The sequence below is a fragment of the Cherax quadricarinatus genome, unplaced genomic scaffold (assembly GCF_038502225.1).
Source record: "Cherax quadricarinatus isolate ZL_2023a unplaced genomic scaffold, ASM3850222v1 Contig710, whole genome shotgun sequence".
Classification (NCBI taxonomy): Eukaryota; Metazoa; Arthropoda; class Malacostraca; order Decapoda; family Parastacidae; genus Cherax; species Cherax quadricarinatus.
The window spans coordinates 89019-114376 of record NW_027195736.1 but is presented as its reverse complement, the minus strand read 5'-3'; the positions used below and the strand labels follow the sequence as shown (position 1 = coordinate 114376).

General features: G+C 38.2%; 1 protein-coding gene across 1 annotated transcript; it reads left to right on the top strand.

Annotated features, from left to right (window-relative positions):
* Positions 1–20218, top strand: LOC128684063 (5-hydroxytryptamine receptor-like). Its single transcript, XM_070080627.1, has 3 exons — positions 1–242; positions 8087–8432; positions 17982–20218. Exons 1-3 carry the CDS (start codon positions 1–3, stop codon positions 18225–18227), a joined length of 834 nt encoding a protein of 277 aa, XP_069936728.1. The 3' UTR covers positions 18228–20218.
* The last annotated feature ends 5140 nt before the right edge of the window (positions 20219–25358 follow it).

Genomic DNA, 25358 nt, shown 5'->3' with positions numbered 1-25358 from the left:
ATGACAGAGTTTTTTTGCTACCGTTCACTACTTTGTGACCGTCAATATGGCTTCAGGAAAGGTTACTTTGCTGCTGATCTGTTGTTAAACCTCTCTACTAAGTGGCACCAGTCACTTGATGAATCAAAAGTCAGCTGTGTGGTAGCACTGGACGTTGCTGGTGCTTTCAATCGGGTGTGGCACCAGGGCCTCTTAGCAAAACTGCAAGCTCTGGGAATTGCAGGCTCAGCGCTGTCTCCTCAGTGATTACCTTCGTGGTAGATCTCTAAGGGCACTTCTTAATGGAACAGAATCGTTCTGGGACCATTGTTATGGAATGTCTACTTCAATGACCTTCTTCATCTCATTCCGGAATCCCATGCATATGCAGACGACTGTACACTGACATTCACTTATCCAAGAGAAGAAATGCCAATTGCTCTAAGCTACATCAGTCACCAGCTAAGAGCTATATCAGCTTGGGGAAATAGATGGCAAGTAACATTTGCACCTGAGAAAACACAGATGATGATGATCTGTAGGCACCATGATGATGATAATGCTGGTGCAGTAGTAAGGATGAATGGGAGGGTGTTGGCACCTAGGGAAGAAGTTGATAGCCTTGTGGTGAAATTTGACTCCAAACTGACCATGAGAAACCACGTTGTAAATCTTGCAAACAATGCAGCCAGGAAGCTTACAGTACATCGCCGTATCTCGCATCTGTTTGACAGCAGGGGTTGCAAGATTTTGTACGAGGCACAAGTAAGCTCACACCTTGAGTATGCTCCACTTTCTTGGTTCGACTGCCCCCCTTCTCATCTGCTACTGCTTTACAAAGTAGAGAACAGAGCAAGACGTCTCATCTCTCGCCTGGACCAATCCTGGATAGATGTGTCATTTCAGCAGAGCCTTCAACACAGGAGGGATGTGGGTGGCCTTACTGTTATGTACAAGGCCAATATTGTAAAAGTACCACACTTGGATCCACTTCGAGGACAGCGTGAAGCAAGTTTCTATACCACAAGACGGGCAGAAAGCAGCAACTTCACTCTGGCTGTACCCTTCTCCAGAGCATCACTTTATCTGAGATCATTTATTCCCAGGATGACTCGAGTATGGAACACATTCGTACAGCATTATGATGTAAACGAGATAAAGTCAGTTGATCAGATGAAAATGCTGGCCCACAGATGGCTCCAACTTCATCCTGTTCCCTACTTGTATGTTTCATAACAATAAAAATGCTTTCAAATGAGCTGATGTAGGTAACAGCTCCTAGCTTGTCAATAAAGTTAGGAATCCTTAACCTGTAAATAGCTTGTCAATAAAACAAGGGATCCTTAACCTTGTCAAACCCTGTTTAAAAAAAAAAGAGAAAGAGAGAGAGACAGACAGAATAAGAGCACTCACATTTCAGTGAAAATGCATTTTATTTCTTGCATTGTAGAAACAAGATCAGTATAAGAAATACCCAAAAGAGAGACAGACGGTCAGACAAACAAAGACAGACAGACAGGCATTCAGGCATGCAGGCATGCAGACATGCAGGTAAGAAGGCAGACATGCAAACAGACAGACAGAAGTTGAAATGTTGCAGCGCTGTAGTAATAACAATATGTGGGGACAAGAATCACTTGAGAGTCGAACTGTCAAACCCACAGACTCCGAGGTCACAACATTAGCCACTCGTCCACTAGCATAAAAAATGAAAGGTGTACTTAGTCAATTGACTGTGACCCAGACTGTTGCCCGAAAATAAGATTTTCACTGGTTTCTCCAATGCAAAACAGCATTTGCTCACATGCTCTTATTTCCATCAATAAGAATTGAAGATGGGTAACACACATGTGCAACAGCGGGATGTCTTTATTGTTGCAACATTAAAGATACAAGAGGGCGCCGCTTTTCAATGCTTCGCTTTACGACATTTCGCTAACGCAGCTGTTTTTTTTTTTTTTGGCTTAGCTCTATTGTTTAGTGTATGATAGTGTAAACATGTTATCAGACTTTATTTATATTTGAAATTGGAAAAGAGGCCATGTATCACTTTACAGGAATTTTCGCTTTACAGTAACATCCCGGAACCTAACCTGCTGTATAAGCGGGGCCCTACAGTACCCAATTGTTGCACATATGTCTTACTAATCTAATTGTAGCTGTTGTATACCATTTTCATAATAATACGAATGGAAATCGTAAACTATATTGAAGGGGCGGGAGGTTGCAATTGCAGGAGAGAAGAAGATTTAGATGAAATGGATCTTGGGGACAACTTCAGCAGTGATAAAAGTCTTTACACTGAAGGGTGTCAATATTTAAATTGAGTTGGAAATGCGAGACTTTGTGGAGTTTTACAGGAAAGTTTAAGGAATCTGACACTTATTGAGGTGGAGGACGTGTGAGAGGAAGAGAAGGGAGGTACTGGAAAAGGAGAAGGGGGTTACTTTCCTCTCCTCCTCTCTAACACTTAAACTCTCTACCTTGTCAATTACTTTTATCATTCTCCTTCTTTCTGTCCCCCCTCCTCTCCCTGTTTTTCGTTCTCTCTTTCTCCACTCCTTTCCTCCTTCCGTATCTCCATCTCTTCCCTCATTCTCTCCCCATCCTCTCCTGCTCTACCCCTACCTCTCGCTCTCTCTGTTCTCTACACTCTATTCTCTCCTCAGGTCACAGCTGATGGCTTCCCTGACCTCTACTGATCAATAAACTCTAAGGAAGTGTGGAACCAAGTTCCCAAGCGCTTGTTTTTGTTCCAAAGTCTTGCTAACTCGACTTAGTTGTTGTTGAAGAAGGACTGCTTATAACGACCACTGACTTGCCTCTCAGACCTGCCCGTAACGACCACTGACTTGCCTCTTAGACCTGCCTTTAACGACTATTGACTTGCACCTTAGACCTACTTGTAACGACCACTGACTTGCTCTTGAAGCCTGGCCATAACGATTACTGACTTGCTCCTCAAGCCTTCTTATATCGGCCACCAATGATTTGCTACTTAAGCATGCTTATAACGACCGCTCATATGCTCCTCAAACCTACTTAAAACGACCAATTCCTTGCCTCTCAGACCCGTAAAACAGACTTCTCAGGTTGCATATTGTCTTGCTTCCCTGACCTATTAATAATTGCTATTGACTTGCTCCTCTTGCCTGCTTATAACGGCTTCTGACTTTCCTATTATACCTGCTTATAAAAAACCCTTAAATTCCTTTTCAATCCTGCTTATAATGATTTATTCCACGCTTCTCAAACTAATTTATCTATCAACATCTTAATAATATCACTGACATACACAAATACCATGAAAAAATATGTAACACATGTACACACACAGAAAACCGAACAGTTATAATCTAAAATGGTTGTTCTTCTCTCCAAGGCGTCACACCTGCTCCTCCTCGTCCCCCCAACACCACTTTCTCGTAATGGTCTTTGGTCAAACAGTGTTGATTACCGGTTAAGCATTCCCATGGCAGCTTGTGGCACATTTACCTTGTATTACGAGCTCTCGAGGCTCCCAAGAGGTCTCTCTCTCTCTCTCTCTCTCTCTCTCTCTCTCTCTCTCTCTCTCTCTCCAGTTGAGACGGAGCCGTCTCAACTGGAGAGAGAGAGAGAGAGAGAGACCTCTTGGGAGCCTCGAGAGCTCGTAATACAAGGTAAATGTGCCACAAGCTGCCATGGGAATGCTTAACCGGTAATCGACACTGTTTGACCAAAGACCATTACGAGAAAGTGGTGTTGGGGGGACGACGAGAGGAGAGGAGAAAAGCCGTTTGAGGCTGTAATTGTTCGATCATGTGTTTTGGCTCACTATGAGGTGGGCCAAAACAACATCGGTTCGAGTCCTTGGCTAGTCGCAGTGTTGTTATTGATCAATACCACTCGTGCGTGGTTACAATATTATAAAAATACTGCTTGTTAGGCTAGTACACCAAACGGGGATTAGAATACAATTTGTTCAGAGGCACCCACACCACTGTATGTTCTCGTACCAAGGTAACACACCTAGCTTGGCTTGGTGCTTGGTTCTTGAGTCCTTTGAGTCAGAGCGTCATGTATTTACGCTCACCATTAGGCGGGCCGAAACAACGTTTATACGTTTAAAGATATATATATATATATATATATATATATATATATATATATATATATATATATATATATATATATATATATATATATATATATATATATATATGGGGAAGTGGAAAAGAATCTTTCCTCCGTAAGCCATGCGTGTCGTATGAGGCGACTAAAATGCCGGGAGCAATGGGCTAGTAACCCCTTCTCCTGTAGAAATTTACTAAAAAAGAGAAGAAGAGAAACTTTATAAAACTGGTATGCTTAAATGTGCGTGGATGTAGTGTGGATGACAAGAAACAGATGATTGCTGATGTTATGAATGAAAGGAAGTTGGATGTCCTCGCCCTAAGTGAAACAAAGCTGAAGGGGGTAGGGGAGTTTCGGTGGGGGGAAATAAATGGAATTAAATCTGGAGTATCTGAGAGAGTTAGAGCAAAGGAAGGGGTAGCAGTAATGTTGAAGGATCAGTTATGGAAGGAGAAAAGAGAATATGAATGTGTAAATTCAAGAATTATGTGGATTAAAGTAAAGGTAGGATGCGAAAAGTGGGTCATAATAAGCGTGCATGCACCTGGAGAAGAGAGGAATGTAGAAGAGAGAGAGAGAGATTTTGGGAGATGTTAAGTGAATGTATAGGAGCCTTTGAACCAAGTGAGAGAGTAATTGTGGTAGGGGACCTGAATGCTAAAGTAGGAGAAACTTTTAGAGAGGGTGTGGTAGGTAAGTTTGGGGTGCCAGGTGTAAATGATAATGGGAGCCCTTTGATTGAACTTTGTATAGAAAGGGGCTTAGTTATAGGTAATACATATTTTAAGAAAAAGAGGATAAATAAATATACAAGATATGATGTAGGGCGAAATGACAACAGTTTGATGGATTATGTATTGGTAGATAAAAGACTGTTGAGTAGACTTCAGGATGTACATGTTTATAGAGGGGCCACAGATATATCAGATCACTTTCTAGTTGTAGCTACACTGAGAGCAAAAGGTAGATGGGATACAAGGAGAATAGAAGCATCAGGGAAGAGAGAGGTGAAGGTTTATAAACTAAAAGAGGAGGCAGTTAGGGTAAGATATAAACAGCTACTGGAGGATAGATGGGCTAATGAGAGCATAGGCAATGGGGTCGAAGAGGTATGGGGTAGGTTTAAAAATATAGTGTTAGAGTGTTCAGCAGAAGTTTGTGATTAGAGGAAGGTGGGTGCGGGAGGGAAGAGGAGCGATTGGTGGAATGATGATGTAAAGAGAGTAGTAAGGGAGAAAAAGTTAGCATATGAGAAGTTTTTACAAAGTAGAAGTGATGCAAGGAGGGAAGAGTATACTGAGAAAAAGAGAGAGGTTAAGAGAGTGGTGAAGCAATGTAAAAAGAGAGCAAATGAGAGAGTGGTTGAGATGTTATCAACAAATTTTGTTGAAAATAAGAAAAAGTTCTGGAGTGAGATTAACAAGTTAAGGAAGCCTAGAGAACAAATGGATTTGTCAGTTAAAAATAGGAGAGGAGAGTTATTAAATGGAGAGTTAGAGGTATTGGGAAGATGGAGGGAATATTTTGAGGAATTGTTAAATGTTGATGAAGATAGGGAAGCTGTGATTTCGTGTATAGGGCAAGGAGGAATAACATCTTGTTGGAGTGAGGAAGAGCCAGTTGTGAGTGTGGGGGAAGTTGGTGAGGCAGTAGGTAAAATGAAAGGGGGTAAGGCAGCCGGGATTGATGAGATAAAGATAGAAATGTTAAAAGCAGATGGGGATATAGTTTTGGAGTGGTTGGTGCAATTATTTAATAAATGTATGGAAGAGGGTAAGGTACCTAGGGATTGGTAGAGAGCATGCATAAATATTTCCTTTGTATAAAGGCAAAGGGGACAAAAGAGAGTGCAAAAATTATAGGGGGATAAGTCTGTTGAGTATACCTGGTAAAGTGTATGGTAGAGCTATTATTGAAAGAATTAAGAGTAAGACGGAGAATAGGATAGCAGATGAACAAGGAGGCTTTAGGAAAGGTAGGGGGTGTGTGGACCAGGTGTTTACAGTGAAACATATAAGTGAACAGTATTTAGATAAGGCTAAAGAGGTCTTTGTGGCATTTATGGATTTGGAAAAGGCGTATGACAGGGTGGATAGGGGGGCAATGTGGCAGATGTTGCAGGTGTATGGTGTAGGAGGTAGGTTACCGAAAGCAGTGAAGAGTTTTTACGAGGATAGTGAGGCTCAAGTTAGAGTATGCAGGAAAGAGGGAAATTATTTCCCAGTAAAAGTAGGCCTTAGACAAGGATGTGTGATGTCACCGTGGTTGTTTAATATATTTATAGATGGGGTTGTAAGAGAAGTAAATGGCAAAAGGCGTGGAGTTAAAAGATAAAGAATCACACATAAAGTGGGAGTTGTCACAGTTGCTCTTTGCTGATGACACTGTGCTCTTGGGAGATTCTGAAAAGAAGTTGCAGAGGTTGGTGGATGAATTTGGTAGGGTATGCAAAAGAAGAAAATTGAAAGTGAATACAGGAAAGAGTAAGGTTATGAGGATAACAAAAAGATTAGGTGATGAAAGATTGGATATCAGATTGGAAGGAGAGAGTATGGAGGAGGTGAATGTATTCAGATATTTGGGAGTGGACGTGTCAGCGGATGGGTCTATGAAAGATGAGGTGAATCATAGAATTGATGAGGGGAAAAGGGTGAGTGGTGCACTTAGGAGTCTGTGGAGACAAAGAACTTTGTCCTTGGAGGCAAAGAGGGGAATGTATGAGAGTATAGTTTTACCAACACTCTTATACGGGTGTGAAGCATGGGTGATGAATGTTGCAGCGAGGAGAAGGCTGGAGGCAGTGGAGATGTCATGTCTGAGAGCAATGTGTGGTGTGAATATAATGCAGAGAATTCGTAGTTTGGAAGTTAGGAGGAGGTGCGGGATTACCAAAACTGTTGTCCAGAGGGCTGAGGAAAGGTTGTTGACGTGGTTCGGACATCTAGAGAAAATGGAGCGAAACAGAATGACTTCAAGAGTGTATCAGTCTGTAGTGGAAGGAAGGCTGGGTAGAGGTCGGCCTAGGAAAGGTTGGAGGGAGGAGGTAAAGGAGGTTTTGTGTGCGAGGGGCTTGGACTTCCAGCAGGCATGCGTGAGCGTGTTTGATAGGAGTGAATGGAGACAAATGGTTTTTAATACTTGACGTGCTGTTGGAGTGTGAGCAAAGTAACATTTATGAAGGGATTCAGGGAAACCGGAAGGCCGGACTTGAGTCCTGGAGATGGGAAGTACAGTGCCTGCACTCTGAAGGAGGGGCGTTAGTGTTGCAGTTTAAAAACTGTAGTGTAAAGCACCCTTCTGGCAAGACAGTGATGGAGTGAATGATGGTGAAAGTTTTTCTTTTTCGGGCCACCCTGCCTTGGTGGGAATCGGCCAGTGTGATAATAAAAAAAATAAAATATTTATTATAAGAGAAATTTTTTAGAAAGGACTTAATTTTATATGAGTTATTGCTAATTGACCAGTTTTACCTCTTCGGCTCGACATAAATATATATATCTGCCTCTCTCCCTCCCTTTCTTCATGTGCTATTACCTATTTGCAACTTTAGTGTTGGATTTCCTTAATAGTATGTTTATTAAAGTTTTCAAGGGTTGTAGCACACTATGTTTCCTCTTATATACCATGCCATCTGTATAATATATACTGAGTATATACTTTCTAACGTCCTATTCACAACTTTTTTTCTTTTTAGTTTCCACGTTTGTTTTCCAAATAATAACAATAATAATATTTATCAGATTTCTTGTATCTTTCCACCACCTTAGATGTAATTATCACGTTTACTCCTTATCTATTACAAATAAATTATTTCGTTACAATTCTATAACTCAAGATTGCTTCGTCCTGCAGGCACCGGCCGTTGGCACAGTCACTGACTGGTGAGTTACATCAGTTACATCAGCTATACGAATGACGTCAGCATCGTCAGGTAAAGGATCTCGACATTAAGAAGCTAAAATCCTGATAGTCCAACCTGTTATACCTGTTTCAGATACTGGGCGGTGACACAGGTTGATTACATCCATTCAAGGAATGGGAAACGCATCGGCATCATGATTCTTATGGTGTGGCTGACGGCGGTGGTAGTCTCCATAGCTCCGCTCTTCGGCTGGAAGGATCCAGATTTCTTGGTGCGGGTCAACGAGCAGAAAAAGTGTCTGGTGTCACAGGATCTCGCTTACCAGGTGTTCGCAACCATGGCCACCTTCTATGTCCCTCTCACAGCGATCCTCATCCTATACTGGAAGATCTTCCAAGCAGCCCGAAAGAGGATCCATAAGAGCAAATTTGGAGGCAAGAAGGAGACTAAGAAGAGAGGAAACAATAAGAAGCCAAAGGTAAGGGTATAGGTAGTGGATGGAGCGTGAGTCACTTCGAGGATAGGTATAGGGTATGGACTTGAGGATAGAAGATTAAAGGTAAGGTTTTGAGGGAAGGAGCTTAAAGGTAAGGACTTGAAGAATGGAAGTCAGGACATGACAGTGCGAGGCTCGTAGCTAAAATTGGTGGAGGTGCTGCTTCAGAAAATTTTAGCCATTGTTTTAATACTGTGTAAAACGAAACAAGCATATACAAAGAAAATCTGTACATAAGCTTGATAAAATCATAAACAAAAAAATATTTTTAACTTACCTAAACTGTTACAGTTAAGCTTGATCCATTCATTTAAAAACGAAATCTACTTTGCTCGAAAAGATTAATAATTCTCCCCTTGATCTCTTGATGACTGTTGAGGAAATTTTTCTCCATTGAAAGCACTGCAAATGCATTTAGTCTTTCATTATTCATAGTGATCCTTAGAAAAGTTTTTATTATTTTCAGCGTTGACAAGCAGCGTTCTGGCTCTGATGTTGTCATGGGAAATGTCAAGAGGATCTTTATCAGTTTCGCAATTTCACTAGGAACATCATCTAGATTATTTTCAACGAAAAATTTCAGCAGCTCAATTAATTTGCAGTATTCATGCATATCGGATCTACAATAGAATACTTTTAGTTCAGTTTCAATTCAACACTTTATCACATTTAAGAATATGGTACATGATTTTTAAGCACAACACACGTCGCTGAGCCAAAAAGAAACGCTACCTTAAGCTTGCACAGCAGGGTCGGCACTGCATCAGCGACAGTGCTTTCTCTACCTAGCATGCAGCGTTTTATTTCGGACATGTTCGCATGCGCACAACAGCTAAACACCGAGTTGCTGGAACTGTGAAGCGCACAGTTCCATACAAGGATTTTTGTAATTTTTTCCTTGTACTAGGGAATGGCTACTAGCATTAAGCTTAAGGATTATATAATGTACAAGTATAAAAAAAGAATTAAAGAAAATAAGACTCATTATATTGAATGTTATCGATAATATTGAGTGAAAATAGGGGGTGCTGCAGTTCCGCAGTGCCTATACACGAGCCGCCACTGCCACTTGAGGGTAAAAGGATATATCAAATGACCTGAGGGCAGAAGGTTGAAGGGAAGGAGTTGAAAGTAGAGGGTTGAGCGTGATGACTTGAAGGTAGAGGGTTGAGCGTGATGACCTGAAGGTAGAGGGTTGAGCGTGATGACTTGAAGGTAGAGGGTTGAGCGTGATGACTTGAAGGTAGAGGGTTGAGCGTGATGACTTGAAGGTAGAAGGGTGAAAGTATGAACTTGAATGTAGAACGGTGTAAGCAAGGACTTGGTGGTAAATGGTTAAATGTTAGGCTATTTTACATGTAAGTAAATCCCGATAAGGAATGCTCTTATGACTGATTGATTCATTCATTCATGGTGTATGATAAAAAAACAAGCATTGGACTGATTAGTTTCCTTACTGCCTCACCAGATGTTTTGAGAGCCGATTCTTCCCTTCGTTCAGTTGATACGTTCAGTGTAGTAAAGACAGTCTTGTGATCATGAACTGATGTATCCTATCTACCAGATCCTTCAGGTAGATCACTCACGACTAGGTCGAGGTAAGATACCAGAGAGAAGGATGTCAAATTTTACACTTTTTATCAGATCGAGCACAGTGAGGGACTTACCACAGCTCCTTTGCACAAGTGACTTGCGAAGTAGCTAGCAATTATGTGTTTACAGCTGTGTTGCAGCGGTAAAATTTCTGCTTTTTTCATTAAAAAAATTTGAGTCATCATGCAGGCATTGAATGAACATTGCACAATGAAGGATCTAGATTTTAGGACTTATGAATAAACTGAAAAACATTATTTCCAGGTGATGAAGAACGATAACATTACTGAGGTGGAAATGTATAGATGTATTAATGTTTATAGGAAAAACTTCATCGTTTTTTCTGTTTGTAAAGTTTATCCATGAGGTGTAGCCGGCAATAGTCGGAAAGCTTTCCTGGATTTTAGTATCTGGAAACATTCTCAATATATATATATATATATATATATATATATATATATATATATATATATATATATATATATATATATATATATATATATATATATATATATATATATATATATATATATATATATATATATATATATATATATATTTAACAAGTCGGCCGTCTCCCACCGAGGCAGGGTGACCCAAAGAGAAAGAAAATCCCCAAAAAGAAAATACTTTAATCATCATTCAACACTTTCACCACACTCACACATAATCACTGTTTTTGCAGAGGTGCTCAGAATACAACAGTTTAGAAGTATATGCGTAGAAAAATACACAACATATCCCTCCAAACTGCCAATATCCCAAACCCCTCATTTAGAGTGCAGGCATTGTACTTTCCATTTCCAGGACTCAAGTCCGGTTATATAAAATAACAGGTTTCCCTGAATCCCTTCACTAAATATTACCCTGCTCACTCTCCAACAGATCGTCAGGTCCCAAATACCATTCGTCTCCATTCACTCCTATCTAACACGCTCACGTACGCTTGCTGGAAGTCCAAGCCCCTCGCCCACAAAACCTCCTTTACCCCCTCCCTCCAACCTTTTCGAGGACGACCCCTACCCCGCCTTCCTTCCCCTATAGATTTGTACGCTCTCCATGTCATTCTACCTTGATCCATTCTCTCTAAATGACCAAACCACCTCAACAACCAATCTTCAGCCCTTTGACTAATACTTTTATTAACTCCACACCCTCTCCTAATTTTCACACTCCGAATTTTCTGCATAATATTTGCACTACACATTGCCCTTAGACAGGACATCTCCACTGCCTCCAACCGCCTCCTCGCTGCAGCATTTACAACCCAAGCTTCACACCCATATAAGAGTGTTGGTACTACTATACTTTCATACATTCCCTTCTTTGCCTCCATAGATAACATTTTTTGCCTCCACATATACCTCAATGCACCACTCACCTTTTTTCCTTCATCAATTCTATGATTAACCTCATCCTTCATAAATCCATCCGCTGACACGTCAACTCCCAAATATCTGAAAACATTCACTTCTTCCATACTCCTCCTCCCCAATTTGATATCCAATTTTTCTTTATCTAAATCATTTGATACTCTCATCACCTTACTCTTTTCTATGTTCACTTTCAACTTTCTACCTTTACACACATTCCCAAATTCGTCCACTAACCTTTGCAATTTTTCTTTAGAATCTCCCATAAGCACAGTATCATCAGCAAAAAGTAACTGTGTCACTTCCCATTTTGTATTTAATTCCCCATAATTTAATCCCACCCCTCTCCCGAACACCCTAGCATTTACTTCTTTTACAACCCCATCTATAAATATATTAAACAACCATGGTGACATTACACATCCCTGTCTAAGACCTACTTTTACCGGGAAGTAGTCTCCCTCTCTTCTACACACCCTAACCTGAGCCTCACTATCCTCATAAAAACTCTTTACAGCATTTAGTAACTTACCACCTATTCCATATACTTGCAACATCTGCCACATTGCTCCCCTATCCACTCTATCATATGCCTTTTCTAAATCCATAAATGCAATAAAAACTTCCCTACCTTTATCTAAATACTGTTCACATATATGCTTCAATGTAAACACTTGATCTACACATCCCCTACCCACTCTAAAACCTCCTTGCTCATCCGCAATTCTACATTCTGTCTTACCTCTAATTCTTTCAATAATAACCCTACCGTACACTTTTCCTGGTATACTCAGTAAACTTATTCCTCTATAATTTTTACAATCTCTTTTGTCCCCCTTCCCTTTATATAAAGGGACTATACATGCTCTCCGCCAATCCCTAGGTACCTTCCCCTCTTTCATACATTTATTAAACAAAAATACCAACCACTCCAACACTATGTCCCCCCCCCTGCTTTTAACATTTCTGTCATGATCCCGTCAGTTCCAGCTGCTTTACCCCCTTTCATTCTACGTAATGCCTCACGCACCTCCCCCACACTCACATCCTGCTCTTCTTCACTCCTAAAAGATGGTATACCTCCCTGGCCAGTGCATGAAATTACCGCCTCCCTTTCTTCGTCGACATTTAAAAGTTCCTCAAAATATTCTCGCCATCTACCCAAAACCTCCATCTCCCCATCTACTAACTCCCCTACTCTGTTTTTAACTGACAAATCCATTTGTTCCCTAGGCTTTCTTAACTTGTTTAACTCACTCCAAAATTTTTTCTTATTTTCATTAAAATTTCTTGACAGTGCCTCTCCCACTCTATCATCTGCTCTCCTTTTGCACTCTCTCACCACTCTCTTCACCTTTCTTTTACTCTCCATATACTCTACTCTTCTTATAACACTTCTGCTTTGTAAATACCTCTCATAAGCTACCTTTTTCTCTTTTATCACACCCTTTACTTCATCATTCCACCAATCACTCCTCTTTCCTCCTGCACCCACCCTCCTATAACCACAAACTTCTGCCCCACATTCTAATACTGCATTTTTAAAACTATTCCAACCCTCTTCAACCCCCCCCTTCCCTACTCATACCTGCACCAGCCCACCTTTCTGCCAATAGTTGCTTATATTTCACCCGAACTTCCTCCTCCCTTAGTTTATATACTTTCACCTTCCTCTTAGTTGTTGTCATTTTTCCTCTTATCCCATCTACCTCTTACTCTAACTGTAGCTACAACTAAATAATGATCAGATATATCAGTTGCCCCTCTATAAACGTGTACATCCTGGAGCCTACCCATCAAACTTTTATCCACCAATATATTATCTAATGAACTACTTTCATTACGTGCTATATCATACCTTGTATGTTTGTTTATCCTCTTTTTCATAAAATATGTATTACTTATTACCAAACCTCTTTCTACACATAGCTCAATTAAAGGCTCCCCATTTTCATTTACCCCTGGCACCCCAAATTTACCTACTACTCCCTCCACAACATTTTTTCCCACTTTAGCATTAAAATCCCCAACCACAAGTACTCTCACACTTGGTTCAAAACTCCCCACGCAATTACTCAACATTTCCCAAAATCTCTCTCTCTCCTCTATACTTCTCTCTTCCCCAGGTGCATATACGCTTACTATAACCCACTTCTCACATCCAACCTTTATTTTACTCCACATAATCCTTGAATTAATACATTTATAGTCCCTCTTTTCCTGCCATAGCTTATCCTTCAACATTATTGCTACTCCTTCTTTAGCTCTAACTCTATTAGAAACCCCTGACCTAATCCCATTTATTCCTCTCCATTGAAACTCTCCCACCCCCTTCAGCTTTGTTTCACTTAAAGCCAGGACATCCAGCTTCTTCTCATTCATAACATCCACAATCATCTCTTTCTTATCATTTGCACAACATCCACGCACATTCAGACTTCCCACTTTGACAATTTTCTTCTTATTATTCTTTTTAGTAATTTTTACAGGAAAAGGGGTTACTAGCCCATTGTTCCCGGCATTTTAGTTGACTTTTACAACACGCATGGCTTACGGAGGAAAGATTCTTATTCCACTTCCCCATGGATATAAAAGGAAAAGTAATTAGAACAAGAACTAAGATAAAATCAAAGAAAACTCAGATGAGTGTGTATAAATAAACGTGTACATGTATGTGTAGTGTGACCTAAGTGTAAGTAGAAGTAGCAAGACGTACCTGTAATCTTGCATATTTATGAGACAGACAAAAGACACCAGCAATCCTACCATCATGTAAAACAATTACAGGCTTTCGTTTTACACTCACTTGGCAGGACGGTAGTACCTCCCTGGGTGGTTGCTGTCTACCAACCTACTACCTATATATATATATACATATATATACATATATATATATATACATATATATACATATATATATATATATATATATACATATATACATATGTATATATATATATAGGTAGTAGGTTGGTAGACAGCAACCACCCAGGGAAGTACTACCGTCCTGCCAGATGACTGTGAAACAAAAACCTGTAACTGTTTTGCATGATGGTAGGATTGCTGGTTTCTTTTTCTGTCTCATAAACACGCTAAGATAACAGGGATATCTTGCTACTCCTACTTACACTTTGGTCACACTTCATAGACACGCACATGCATATATATATATACATACATCTAGGTTTTTCTCCTTTTTCTAAATAGCTCTTGTTCTTTTTTATTTCTTCTATTGTCCATGGGGAAGTGGAAAAGAATCTTTCCTCCGTAAGCCATGCGTGTCGTATGAGGCGACTAAAATGCCGGGAGCAATGGGCTAGTAACCCCTTCTCCTGTATACAATTACTAAAAAAGAGAAGAAGAAAAACTTTATAAAACTGGGTTGCTTAAATGTGCGTGGATGTAGTGCGGATGACAAGAAACAGATGATTGCTGATGTTATGAATGAAAAGAAGTTGGATGTCCTGGCCCTAAGCGAAACAAAGCTGAAGGGGGTAGGAGAGTTTCAGTGGGGGGAAATAAATGGGATTAAATCTGGAGTATCTGAGAGAGTTAGAGCAAAGGAAGGGGTAGCAGTAATGTTAAATGATCAGTTATGGAAGGAGAAAAGAGAATATGAATGTGTAAATTCAAGAATTATGTGGATTAAAGTAAAGGTTGGATGCGAGAAGTGGGTCATAATAAGCGTGTATGCACCTGGAGAAGAGAGGAATGCAGAGGAGAGAGAGAGATTTTGGGAGATGTTAAGTGAATGTATAGGAGCCTTTGAACCAAGTGAGAGAGTAATTGTGGTAGGGGACTTGAATGCTAAAGTAGGAGAAACTTTTAGAGAGGGTGTGGTAGGTAAGTTTGGGGTGCCAGGTGTAAATGATAATGGGAGCCCTTTGATTGAACTTTGTATAGAAAGGGGTTTAGTTATAGGTAATACATATTTTAAGAAAAAGAGGATAAATAAGTATACACGATATGATGTAGGGCGAAATGACAGTAGTTTGTTGGATTATGTATTGGTAGATAAAAGACTGTTGAGTAGACTTCAGGATGTACATGTTTATAGAGGGGCCACAGATATATCAGATCACTTTCTAGTTGTAGCTACACTGAGAGTAAAAGGTAGATGGGATACAAGGAGAATAGAAGCATCAGGGAAGAGAGAGGTAAAGGTTTATAAACTAAAAGAGGAGGCAGTTAGGGTAAGATATAAACAGCTATTGGAGGATAGATGGGCTAATGAGAGCATAGGCAATGGGGTCGAAGAGGTATGGGGTAGGTTTAAAAATGTAGTGTTAGAGTGTTCAGCAGAAGTTTGTGGTTACAGGAAAGTGGGTGCAGGAGGGAAGAGGAGCGATTGGTGGAATGATGATGTAAAGAGAGTAGTAAGGGAGAAAAAGTTAGCATATGAGAAGTTTTTACAAAGTAGAAGTGATGCAAGGAGGGAAGAGTATATGGAGAAAAAGAGAGAAGTTAAGAGAGTGGTGAAGCAATGTAAAAAGAGAGCAAATGAGAGAGTGGGTGAGATGTTATCAACAAATTTTGTTGAAAATAAGAAAAAGTTTTGGAGTGAGATTAACAAGTTAAGAAAGCCTAGAGAACAAATGGATTTGTCTGTTAAAAATAGGAGAGGAGAGTTATTAAATGGAGAGTTAGAGGTATTGGGAAGATGGAAGGAATATTTTGAGGAATTGTTAAATGTTGATGAAGATAGGGAAGCTGTGATTTCGTGTATAGGGCAAGGAGGAATAACATCTTGTAGGAGTGAGGAAGAGCCAGTTGTGAGTGTGGGGGAAGTTCGTGAGGCAGTAGGTAAAATGAAAGGGGGTAAGGCAGCCGGGATTGATGGGATAAAGATAGAAATGTTAAAAGCAGGTGGGGATGTAGTTTTGGAGTGGTTGGTGCAATTATTTAATAAATGTATGGAAGAGGGTAAGGTACCTAGGGATTGGCAGAGAGCATGCATAGTTCCTTTGTATAAAGGCAAAGGGGATAAAAGAGAGTGCAAAAATTATAGGGGGATAAGTCTGTTGAGTGTACCTGGTAAAGTGTATGGTAGAGTTATAATTGAAAGAATTAAGAGTAAGACGGAGAATAGGATAGCAGATGAACAAGGAGGCTTTAGGAAAGGTAGGGGGTGTGTGGACCAGGTGTTTACAGTGAAACATATAAGTGAACAGTATTTAGATAAGGCTAAAGAGGTCTTTGTGGCATTTATGGATTTGGAAAAGGCATATGACAGGGTGGATAGGGGGGCAATGTGGCAGATGTTGCAAGTGTATGGTGTAGGAGGTAGGTTACTGAAAGCAGTGAAGAGTTTTTACGAGGATAGTGAGGTTCAAGTTAGAGTATGTAGGAAAGAGGGAATTTTTTTCCCAGTAAAAGTAGGCCTTAGACAAGGATGTGTGATGTCACCGTGGTTGTTTAATATATTTATAGATGGGGTTGTAAGAGAAGTAAATGCGAGGGTCTTGGCAAGAGGCGTGGAGTTAAAAGATAAAGAATCACACACAAAGTGGGAGTTGTCACAGCTGCTCTTTGCTGATGACACTGTGCTCTTGGGAGATTCTGAAGAGAAGTTGCAGAGATTGGTGGATGAATTTGGTAGGGTGTGCAAAAGAAGAAAATTAAAGGTGAATACAGGAAAGAGTAAGGTTATGAGGATAACAAAAAGATTAGGTGATGAAAGATTGAATATCAGATTGGAGGGAGAGAGTATGGAGGAGGTGAACGTATTCAGATATTTGGGAGTGGACGTGTCAGCGGATGGGTCTATGAAAGATGAGGTGAATCATAGAATTGATGAGGGAAAAAGAGTGAGTGGTGCACTTAGGAGTCTGTGGAGACAAAGAACTTTGTCCTTGGAGGCAAAGAGGGGAATGTATGAGAGTATAGTTTTACCAACGCTCTTATATGGGTGTGAAGCGTGGGTGATGAATGTTGCAGCGAGGAGAAGGCTGGAGGCAGTGGAGATGTCATGTCTGAGGGCAATGTGTGGTGTGAATATAATGCAGAGAATTCGTAGTTTGGAAGTTAGGAGGAGGTGCGGGATTACCAAAACTGTTGTCCAGAGGGCTGAGGAAGGGTTGTTGAGGTGGTTCGGACATGTAGAGAGAATGGAGCGAAACAGAATGACTTCAAGAGTGTATCAGTCTGTAGTGGAAGGAAGGCGGGGTAGGGGTCGGCCTAGGAAGGGTTGGAGGGAGGGGGTAAAGGAGGTTTTGTGTGTGAGGGGCTTGGACTTCCAGCAGGCATGCGTGAGCGTGTTTGATAGGAGTGAATGGAGACAAATGGTTTTTAATACTTGACGTGCTGTTGGAGTGTGAGCAAAGTAACATTTATGAAGGGATTCAGGGAAACCGGCAGGCCGGACTTGAGTCCTGGAGATGGGAAGTACAGTGCCTGCACTCTGAAGGAGGGGTGTTAATGTTGCAGTTTAAAAACTGTAGTGTAAAGCACCCTTCTGGCAAGACAGTGATGGAGTGAATGATGGTGAAAGTTTTTCTTTTTCGGGCCACCCTGCCTTGGTGGGAATCGGCCGGTGTGATAATAAAAAAAAAAAAAAAAAAAAAATATAATCACGGGCGCCTTCGTCATCTGCTGGCTGCCCTTCTTTGTCACGGCGCTGCTGATGCCCATCTGCCCAGCATGCTACTTTTCCGACGTCATGTTCTCAATCTTTTTATGGCTCGGGTACTTCAACTCTACCCTCAACCCTATCATCTACACTATCTTCAGCCCTGAGTTTCGCGAGGCCTTCAAGAGGATTCTCTTTGGCAGGAAGAGCAACCAACGCTACAGACCTGGGAAGGTTCGCTAAGACTGTTTACACGTGGTCTTCGATTCTTTCTAAAGTCTAAAGTGTCCTAATAGAGAACTATAGGTGCATTTATAACTTTATTCATCAAATAATTTAAGTGAAACGGAAAGTGAAGGTTACATATATAAAACTTTGACTATTTGCCTTCATGAAGAGGAGCACAACCTAGAATGCTTTCCTAAAATAAAACTGCGAATTTTCGAGACTGAATAGTTGAAACTTCAATTCACTAATTGTTCCAAAGTGAATTAACAAACTAAGAACAGCTTACTTTGGATAAAGTTTAGTTGAATTACATTCTTGAGTGTACCTGGCGGATGGAAAATTAACTTTAATGTGAGTGAATCTCAGGAATAGGTTCTAGGATAAGGATGCAGTCATAAAGTAATACATAAAAGGAAAATGGAATGAAGGTCTGAAAAGTGAAAATAAAAGACCAAAAAAATTGTGTTGTGTTAAAACTTGAAGCCAGAAACGTGATTTGACGAGGAACAACAGGTCACAAAAATATTGCCAACGTTGAAATGTCAGTAAAATATGAAAAAAAATGTTTCAGTGGAAAACAATTTAAAAAAACAGAAAAAGTTGAAGCTTCGTTTGGGTTATATAAATAAAACACCATTTAAAATTTCTGGTCTCAGAGTATAACTAAATTATACGGTAATGTAAACAGTTACATATTAAGGTGAGTTCAGTTAAATAAATATTTAAAAATGTGTGTTTTGGCTATGCCAAAAAAACAACTAAGAAGATAAAATTAATTTACTTAAAAATGTTAAATAACTGATTTCAAAGACAAGTGGTTTGTTTATCCGGATTCCTTTAGTGTGTAGAGACCTATGATAATGACTTCTAAAAGAGGAGAAACACAAACGAATAATAAACGTAACAAAAGGAACAGATATGTTCAAATATCATCAAGAATCTGGCTGTCATAGTTGAAAACTTCCTTTGGTTCAAATGAAATATTATGTGCAAATTTTGTAGCAGTAAAATTTTCTTGAAGAAGCTGATATTTTGTGAATAACACGGAAAAGCAATTTCATGACACTTAGCTACAATCATTCAACAATAATCGTTCAGTAACAACCCGTTGGCCCTCGGTGGCAACACTGTCCTCGCCCATTTGGAAACTTTGGAGATTACTTTTCTACGTAATTAATAAACAGTCATCAACGAGAAAACAGTACATTACTATATCTGACCTTCTCATGACGGTTGGCTCAAGAAATGACTAACCATAAGAACTAATGATGAGCATGAAACTCACCCTAACCGGCTGAGAGAGTGAGAGAGAAAGAGTGAAGCAGCTTACACTTCACAGAGTGCCCATGAACTTCTTTGAGATATATCGCAGCTGTGGCGATAACCAAAGTTGAAGAAAGTCTAACACCCATACACGTCCACTCAACAGAATTCTACATCTTTTAGCCAAACGTGCAGAAAACTAAATATCAATAACATATAAAAGTACGATGCAAAATCTTGGGGAAAAAAAACGTAAATATCAACCTCACAGGAAAGAATAAAGAAAAATATTTCATAGACACAAACTCTTGCAAAACTGTAAATATCAATGACACAGGAAAATATAAAGAGTAAAAAAATGCGATGAAAAATATTTAAGAATTGCAAAGTCAACTAGAAGAATTTGTGATTTGGTTTAATAGGGGATGTGATTTGTGGAGTGAAATGTGTATTTGAATCCCCTGGGATCAGTAGCCATGCCAAGAGAGAGACAGAGACAGACAGAGAGAGAAAGACTGTAACTTTCACAACAGACTCAACCTCCCTTACGTGTACATTGCAGAGTATACATATGCATATGTGCGTGTATACATATTTTAATTTTTAATTTTTCACATATATGTAAATATGCTTGTCGATGTCATTTTGTTTCAGTAAGTACCATGCATATATTTTTATATTAATCAACGATAAAAAAAATAGTGTTCGGGGTTTACCTGTAGTTAATATGAAGCTAAACTAAATATGTCCATGATGTAAGATATATATATATATATATATATATATATATATATATATATATATATATATATATATATATATATATATACATAATAGTCGCTATATGAGGTGTATCTTATACTAGTCTATAGACATATTTGTTACACCCAGTAAGTTCTCTTGACCTTACTGCTGTGGTCAGCTATATGGTGAAACAAACACTAAAAGGAAAAGTAATTTGATTTGTCTATTGAGTAACAAGATCATTATTCTTGAACTACACAGCAGACAGACGAAGCCTAAAATAAGACTTGACAAGTGCCAGTCGGTAATTCTTCACTCTGTGAATCCGGATAAAAAAAAATATTCGTGTTTCGAACTGGGATTCGAAAGTCCATGTTTAAACGATCGAGTCCTAATGTGACTGGTGTCTCAGGACTGTCAGGAGTGTATCTGACAGATCCAGATTCGGCCAAATTGCAAAGGCAGATAAGCGGTGGAAAAAATAGAAACAGTTTGCAGAAAGGATGTATGATGAAACGTTTTGGCTGTGGTAAAGACGTGTTTCACGAACGAAACATCTCATTCAGTTTACTCTCAGCAAACTGAGTATTTTTACCCTCTACACCAGAAGTTTCTATTATTTCACGTTTATCTTGTTTTTCATGAGACCAGAAAATACATACACACGGAGAGGTATATAAATCTCACTGTATTGTATATACACCAAGAAGGTATATATCTCTCACAGTGCCTATACACCCATAAGTATGTATCTCTCAAAAATACGTACACTGAGAGATGTGCATCTCTCAGTGTACACAGCGAGTGGTTTATTAAAATGAGATTTTGAAAGTTAATCTGCAGGTGAATTGCAATTAGAATAACCCGTTTTTTTCGTGAAATTACCGGCTATATTATTTTCCTTTAATTTTAGTTGATTTTTTTTAATGTAAATTCGTATATATTTTTAATTATTGGTGGGAATAATCGGGATTCGAATCCGTGGTCAAGAATTATCAATCCGTCGCCATTGTCCATTATATTAATTTTCACCACATTATTATAATTGCTAATATTTGGAGTATTTATTATTATTATTATTATTATTATTATTATTATTATTATTATTATTATTATTATTATTATTATTATTATTATTATTATTATTATTATTATTCAGTTTTTAATAGTATTATTGCTATTAATAATAATAATAATAATAATAATAATAATAATAATAATATTATTATTATTATTATTATTATTATTTGTAGTACTAGTAATATTACTCAACATTTAGAGTCTTCATTAAAATTAAAATACTTTACAGTCTTATTACATATTTTCAAATTTTTTATTCATGAAGGAATAACTTCACCAAGTGTTTGCTTATATACGGATGTACTTTCCTTCTTGACTATAAAAAAAATGTTTCAAGAAGACTTGTATATCGACGACTCTTGAATCGGATGAATCTTCAAACAAATATTTCTAGACATATGAACGGCAGTGAGATTTATTGGAGAGGTATTGGAAATACTTCATCATTGCCAATTGCAGTTCCCACTAAATTATTATAGAACCATTTGTAGGTTCAAGACAGATTTGGTGGATCGTTTGCTATGCTGTTGTAGAACCACTGTAGTTCAGGACAGGCTTCGGGGAAGGTCAAGAGTATCTGAGGAATAAGGACAGACGGTGAGACACATTTTGCTACCAACCATGGAATTAATACGGGCCATCGGGATATTATTGTTCTACAAAAAAAAAAATTGAGATAAGCTAATCGCGAAAAGATAAACATTGGGAGTTGGGAAGCTTCTCTAAGCGGACACGGAATACAGTTAAAGATATCTACTGAAACATTCTCGTCTATATATACATATATATATATATATATATATATATATATATATATATATATATATATATATATATATATATATATATATATATATATATATATATATATAATGTTCAGGTTGATTAGAATTTCGGGGCCAGGAATGGAATCATTGATTAGGAGAGGCTGTTTGATTGGGCTGCGATAGGTACAGCTTAACTTTATGTTCAGTACAAACAATGAACTCAAACAAAGAATAGCAAATACTAATTACATTTAGAAAATATTATTGAGACAATATATTTGTGTTTCATTTATCACTACAGTGAAGCTCTTCTCTGACTATTTTAGTCCACACACACAGGTATGAAAAGGGGAAAATTTTGCTTTTTTTTTTTTTAGTCAAAATATATTTTTGATTTATGAAAGGGAAGATAAAGTAATGATAATTCAGCTTTTAGTTCTAATACTTTCTTTCTTGTAACCCCTCCCCCCCCCCTCAAAAAAAATCAGATATTTACTACGCGAAAAAGTACAGGGTATTTTTTTACTTACTAACCGTTTAGTTTAATCTCTAAAACACTAAATTTATTCATTCAGTTTGCATGGGATACTTCGTCTTTTTTTCCTCCTATTGTTTCATACCCGCTGTAAACACTAGCCACACAGGTTTTGAGAATGCTATTGAACCTCTCCGTGAATGCCACTCTCTATATGCTTCCTATGGAAGCCAAAGTACGAAAATATGTTTACTCACCCTTACTGTCATTCTCACCTCCACGGAGACTAAGTCTGTCCTTCTGACAGTCGTTCAGATAGGCATTCAGTACCTTCTTTTCACCTAAAAGTCAAAAGAAGCTCATACATTCACCCCAAAAAAAAGAATTCAAATTACTTTTTTTATGGCGTGGAAGCCAAACTCATTTAAACTTTTTTTTTATATAGCAAGGTCACTCAGACGCCTCGCCTAATCGCTGTAGCCCATGATTCCATTCCAATCATCCCTGAGGCACTAGTCTATCCCTATTCTAATTCTAAATATTTGAAGATATATACTGTTGTCTGAGTTCCATTCGCGTAATGTTTACAATTTTTTTTCATTCATTCCTATACGAGGACGTCTGCCAAGTGCTAAATCAATAGTGATACATCTCAACAAAAATAAATAAAAATAATGATTATAATAAAATATATATATATATATATATATATATATATATATATATATATATATATATATATATATATATATATATATATATATATATATATATATATATATATATATATATAAAGTATTTTCTTATTTTTTTTTGCCTAACGAGCTTATTTAATAATTTAATACAATAAATTTTAGAATTATTTAACATCAGTATAACATTTTAACTTTGGAATTTTCAGCCGAATATTACCACAGTTTGCAAATAAGCTAAGTTGGTAAGATCAGGCTCTAAAGCACAACATATATATATGTAGGAGCAATCACATGATAATGTGGCAAATTACTAAATGCTTGAACTTCATATAATATTCCACATATCTTCAGAAGCAAAGTAAAAAGGCCTAACTATACCAACCAAGGTATCATTTATGCACTCAAAAGTTATCCAACCAAAATGTGAACATAATTTATTACTTTGTTTCCTATTCTGACGAGAAACTAACTCAAACAAATGAACACTACCCCTGCCGTACATAACAAGGTGCTTCGTCGTTGTAGTTGTATGTTGTAATAAACTCTTTATATATATATATATATATATATATATATATATATATATATATATATATATATATATATATATATATATATATATATATATATATATATATATATATATATATATATATATATATATGTGTGTGTGTGTGTGTGTATAGAAAAACTTGAATTAAATGACTGCACCCTCGTCACAGATATTGTGTCATGTGCGTATTACAGCCTTACACACACTGATGTCACGTGAGCGTCACAGCCCTACAGACACGTGTGTGTGCATATCACGCAGCCCTACACACGCCGGAGTCCGTGAGTGTACAAGTAAGTTCATAAGCCCAGCCTCCAGCGTGATTAGGGTGGTGTACAGAGCTTCATTCATTCATTGTTGCATTGTATCGCTCACACCTAGAGAGAGTAATAAGCCATCGCCATTTTTCCAAGTTTCAGTGAATTCCACACTCAATTCATTCATAAACAGTGTTTTTCATGCTTTCATTCTCTGTACTTGGATTCATATCAATGTTGCCTGGGGTTGTGAGTTATATAAAGTTTGATAGATGTACATATATATACATACATATATATATATATATATATATATATATATATATATATATATATATATATATATATATATATATATATATATATATATATATATATATGACTCAGCATTTGTGTATGTACATATTGCTTTGACTGAGAGAGTCTTGAGCGTTGTGCCCGATACCATCTCCAGCTGTTCCTCGTAAAATGATGAGCCTCCATTTTTCGAGCAACAGCGACGCCATATCTGTTTACACGGGGACGTCTCAACATGGCGTCAAGTAAGAAATGACTTCATTTGGTTATATCCCCGTGTAACTTACTCCAGAGAGTGTCATGGCGAGTGTGTGTGTGTGTGTGTGTGCGTGTCTGTAACGCCCCAGTTGTTGATCTCTGACCTGGAGTGGCGGGTCCCAGTGGCATTGTCCACTATTAGGTTGTACATGTTAAATAAAAACCTCTGTAACAAATGTCTTTGAATTCTTGTTTTAATATATACCTTCGGATAAAATACAGACTCATATATTTTCATATAAAATGCGTGCTGCATTTGTAATTCTCATAAGAGTTGCAAAAGAAATGAAGCATAGCAATGGAAATTCATTAAAGAAGAGCCAGTGTTGACCAATGGAATCTTATCATCATTTGTAATCTTTTAAAGTGCAGGTGCAGTACTTTACATCTTTAAAATACGTGTTCTAATTCTCTTCATTTAAATTACCATGCACACACTCCAACAGCACGACAAGCCCCAAAAGCTCCTTTCTTTAACTCCAAACTATAGCACCCACATACCCGCTGGATGCTCAAGCCCCAAACCTCTGAAAAAGTTCCTCACATCCTCCAATGAACTCGTCCTACACTTTTTCCCATCCACTCCAGATTTACACACCATCTTAAGTCATTTATATGGCTGCTTTCTTTCCACAATATCCATAAAACCAAATTGTCTCCACAGCTCGTATCTATTCCTCTCATAGCGGGATGACTTTGAATTTCTTCACTTATGGTTTTCTCCATGGAATATACTTGTATATTTTACCACAAGAGT

Excerpts from the sequence above, each read along its gene's own strand:
- LOC128684063 (XM_070080627.1), top strand. The coding sequence starts at position 1 with ATGACAGAGTTTTTTTGCTACCGTTCACTACTTTGTGACCGTCAATAT. Across the intron at positions 243-8,086 it reads GGCTCAGCGCTGTCTCCTCA|ATACTGGGCGGTGACACAGG; the intron begins GTGATTACCTTC and ends TACCTGTTTCAG. Across the intron at positions 8,433-17,981 it reads GAAACAATAAGAAGCCAAAG|ATAATCACGGGCGCCTTCGT; the intron begins GTAAGGGTATAG and ends AAAAAAAAAAAT.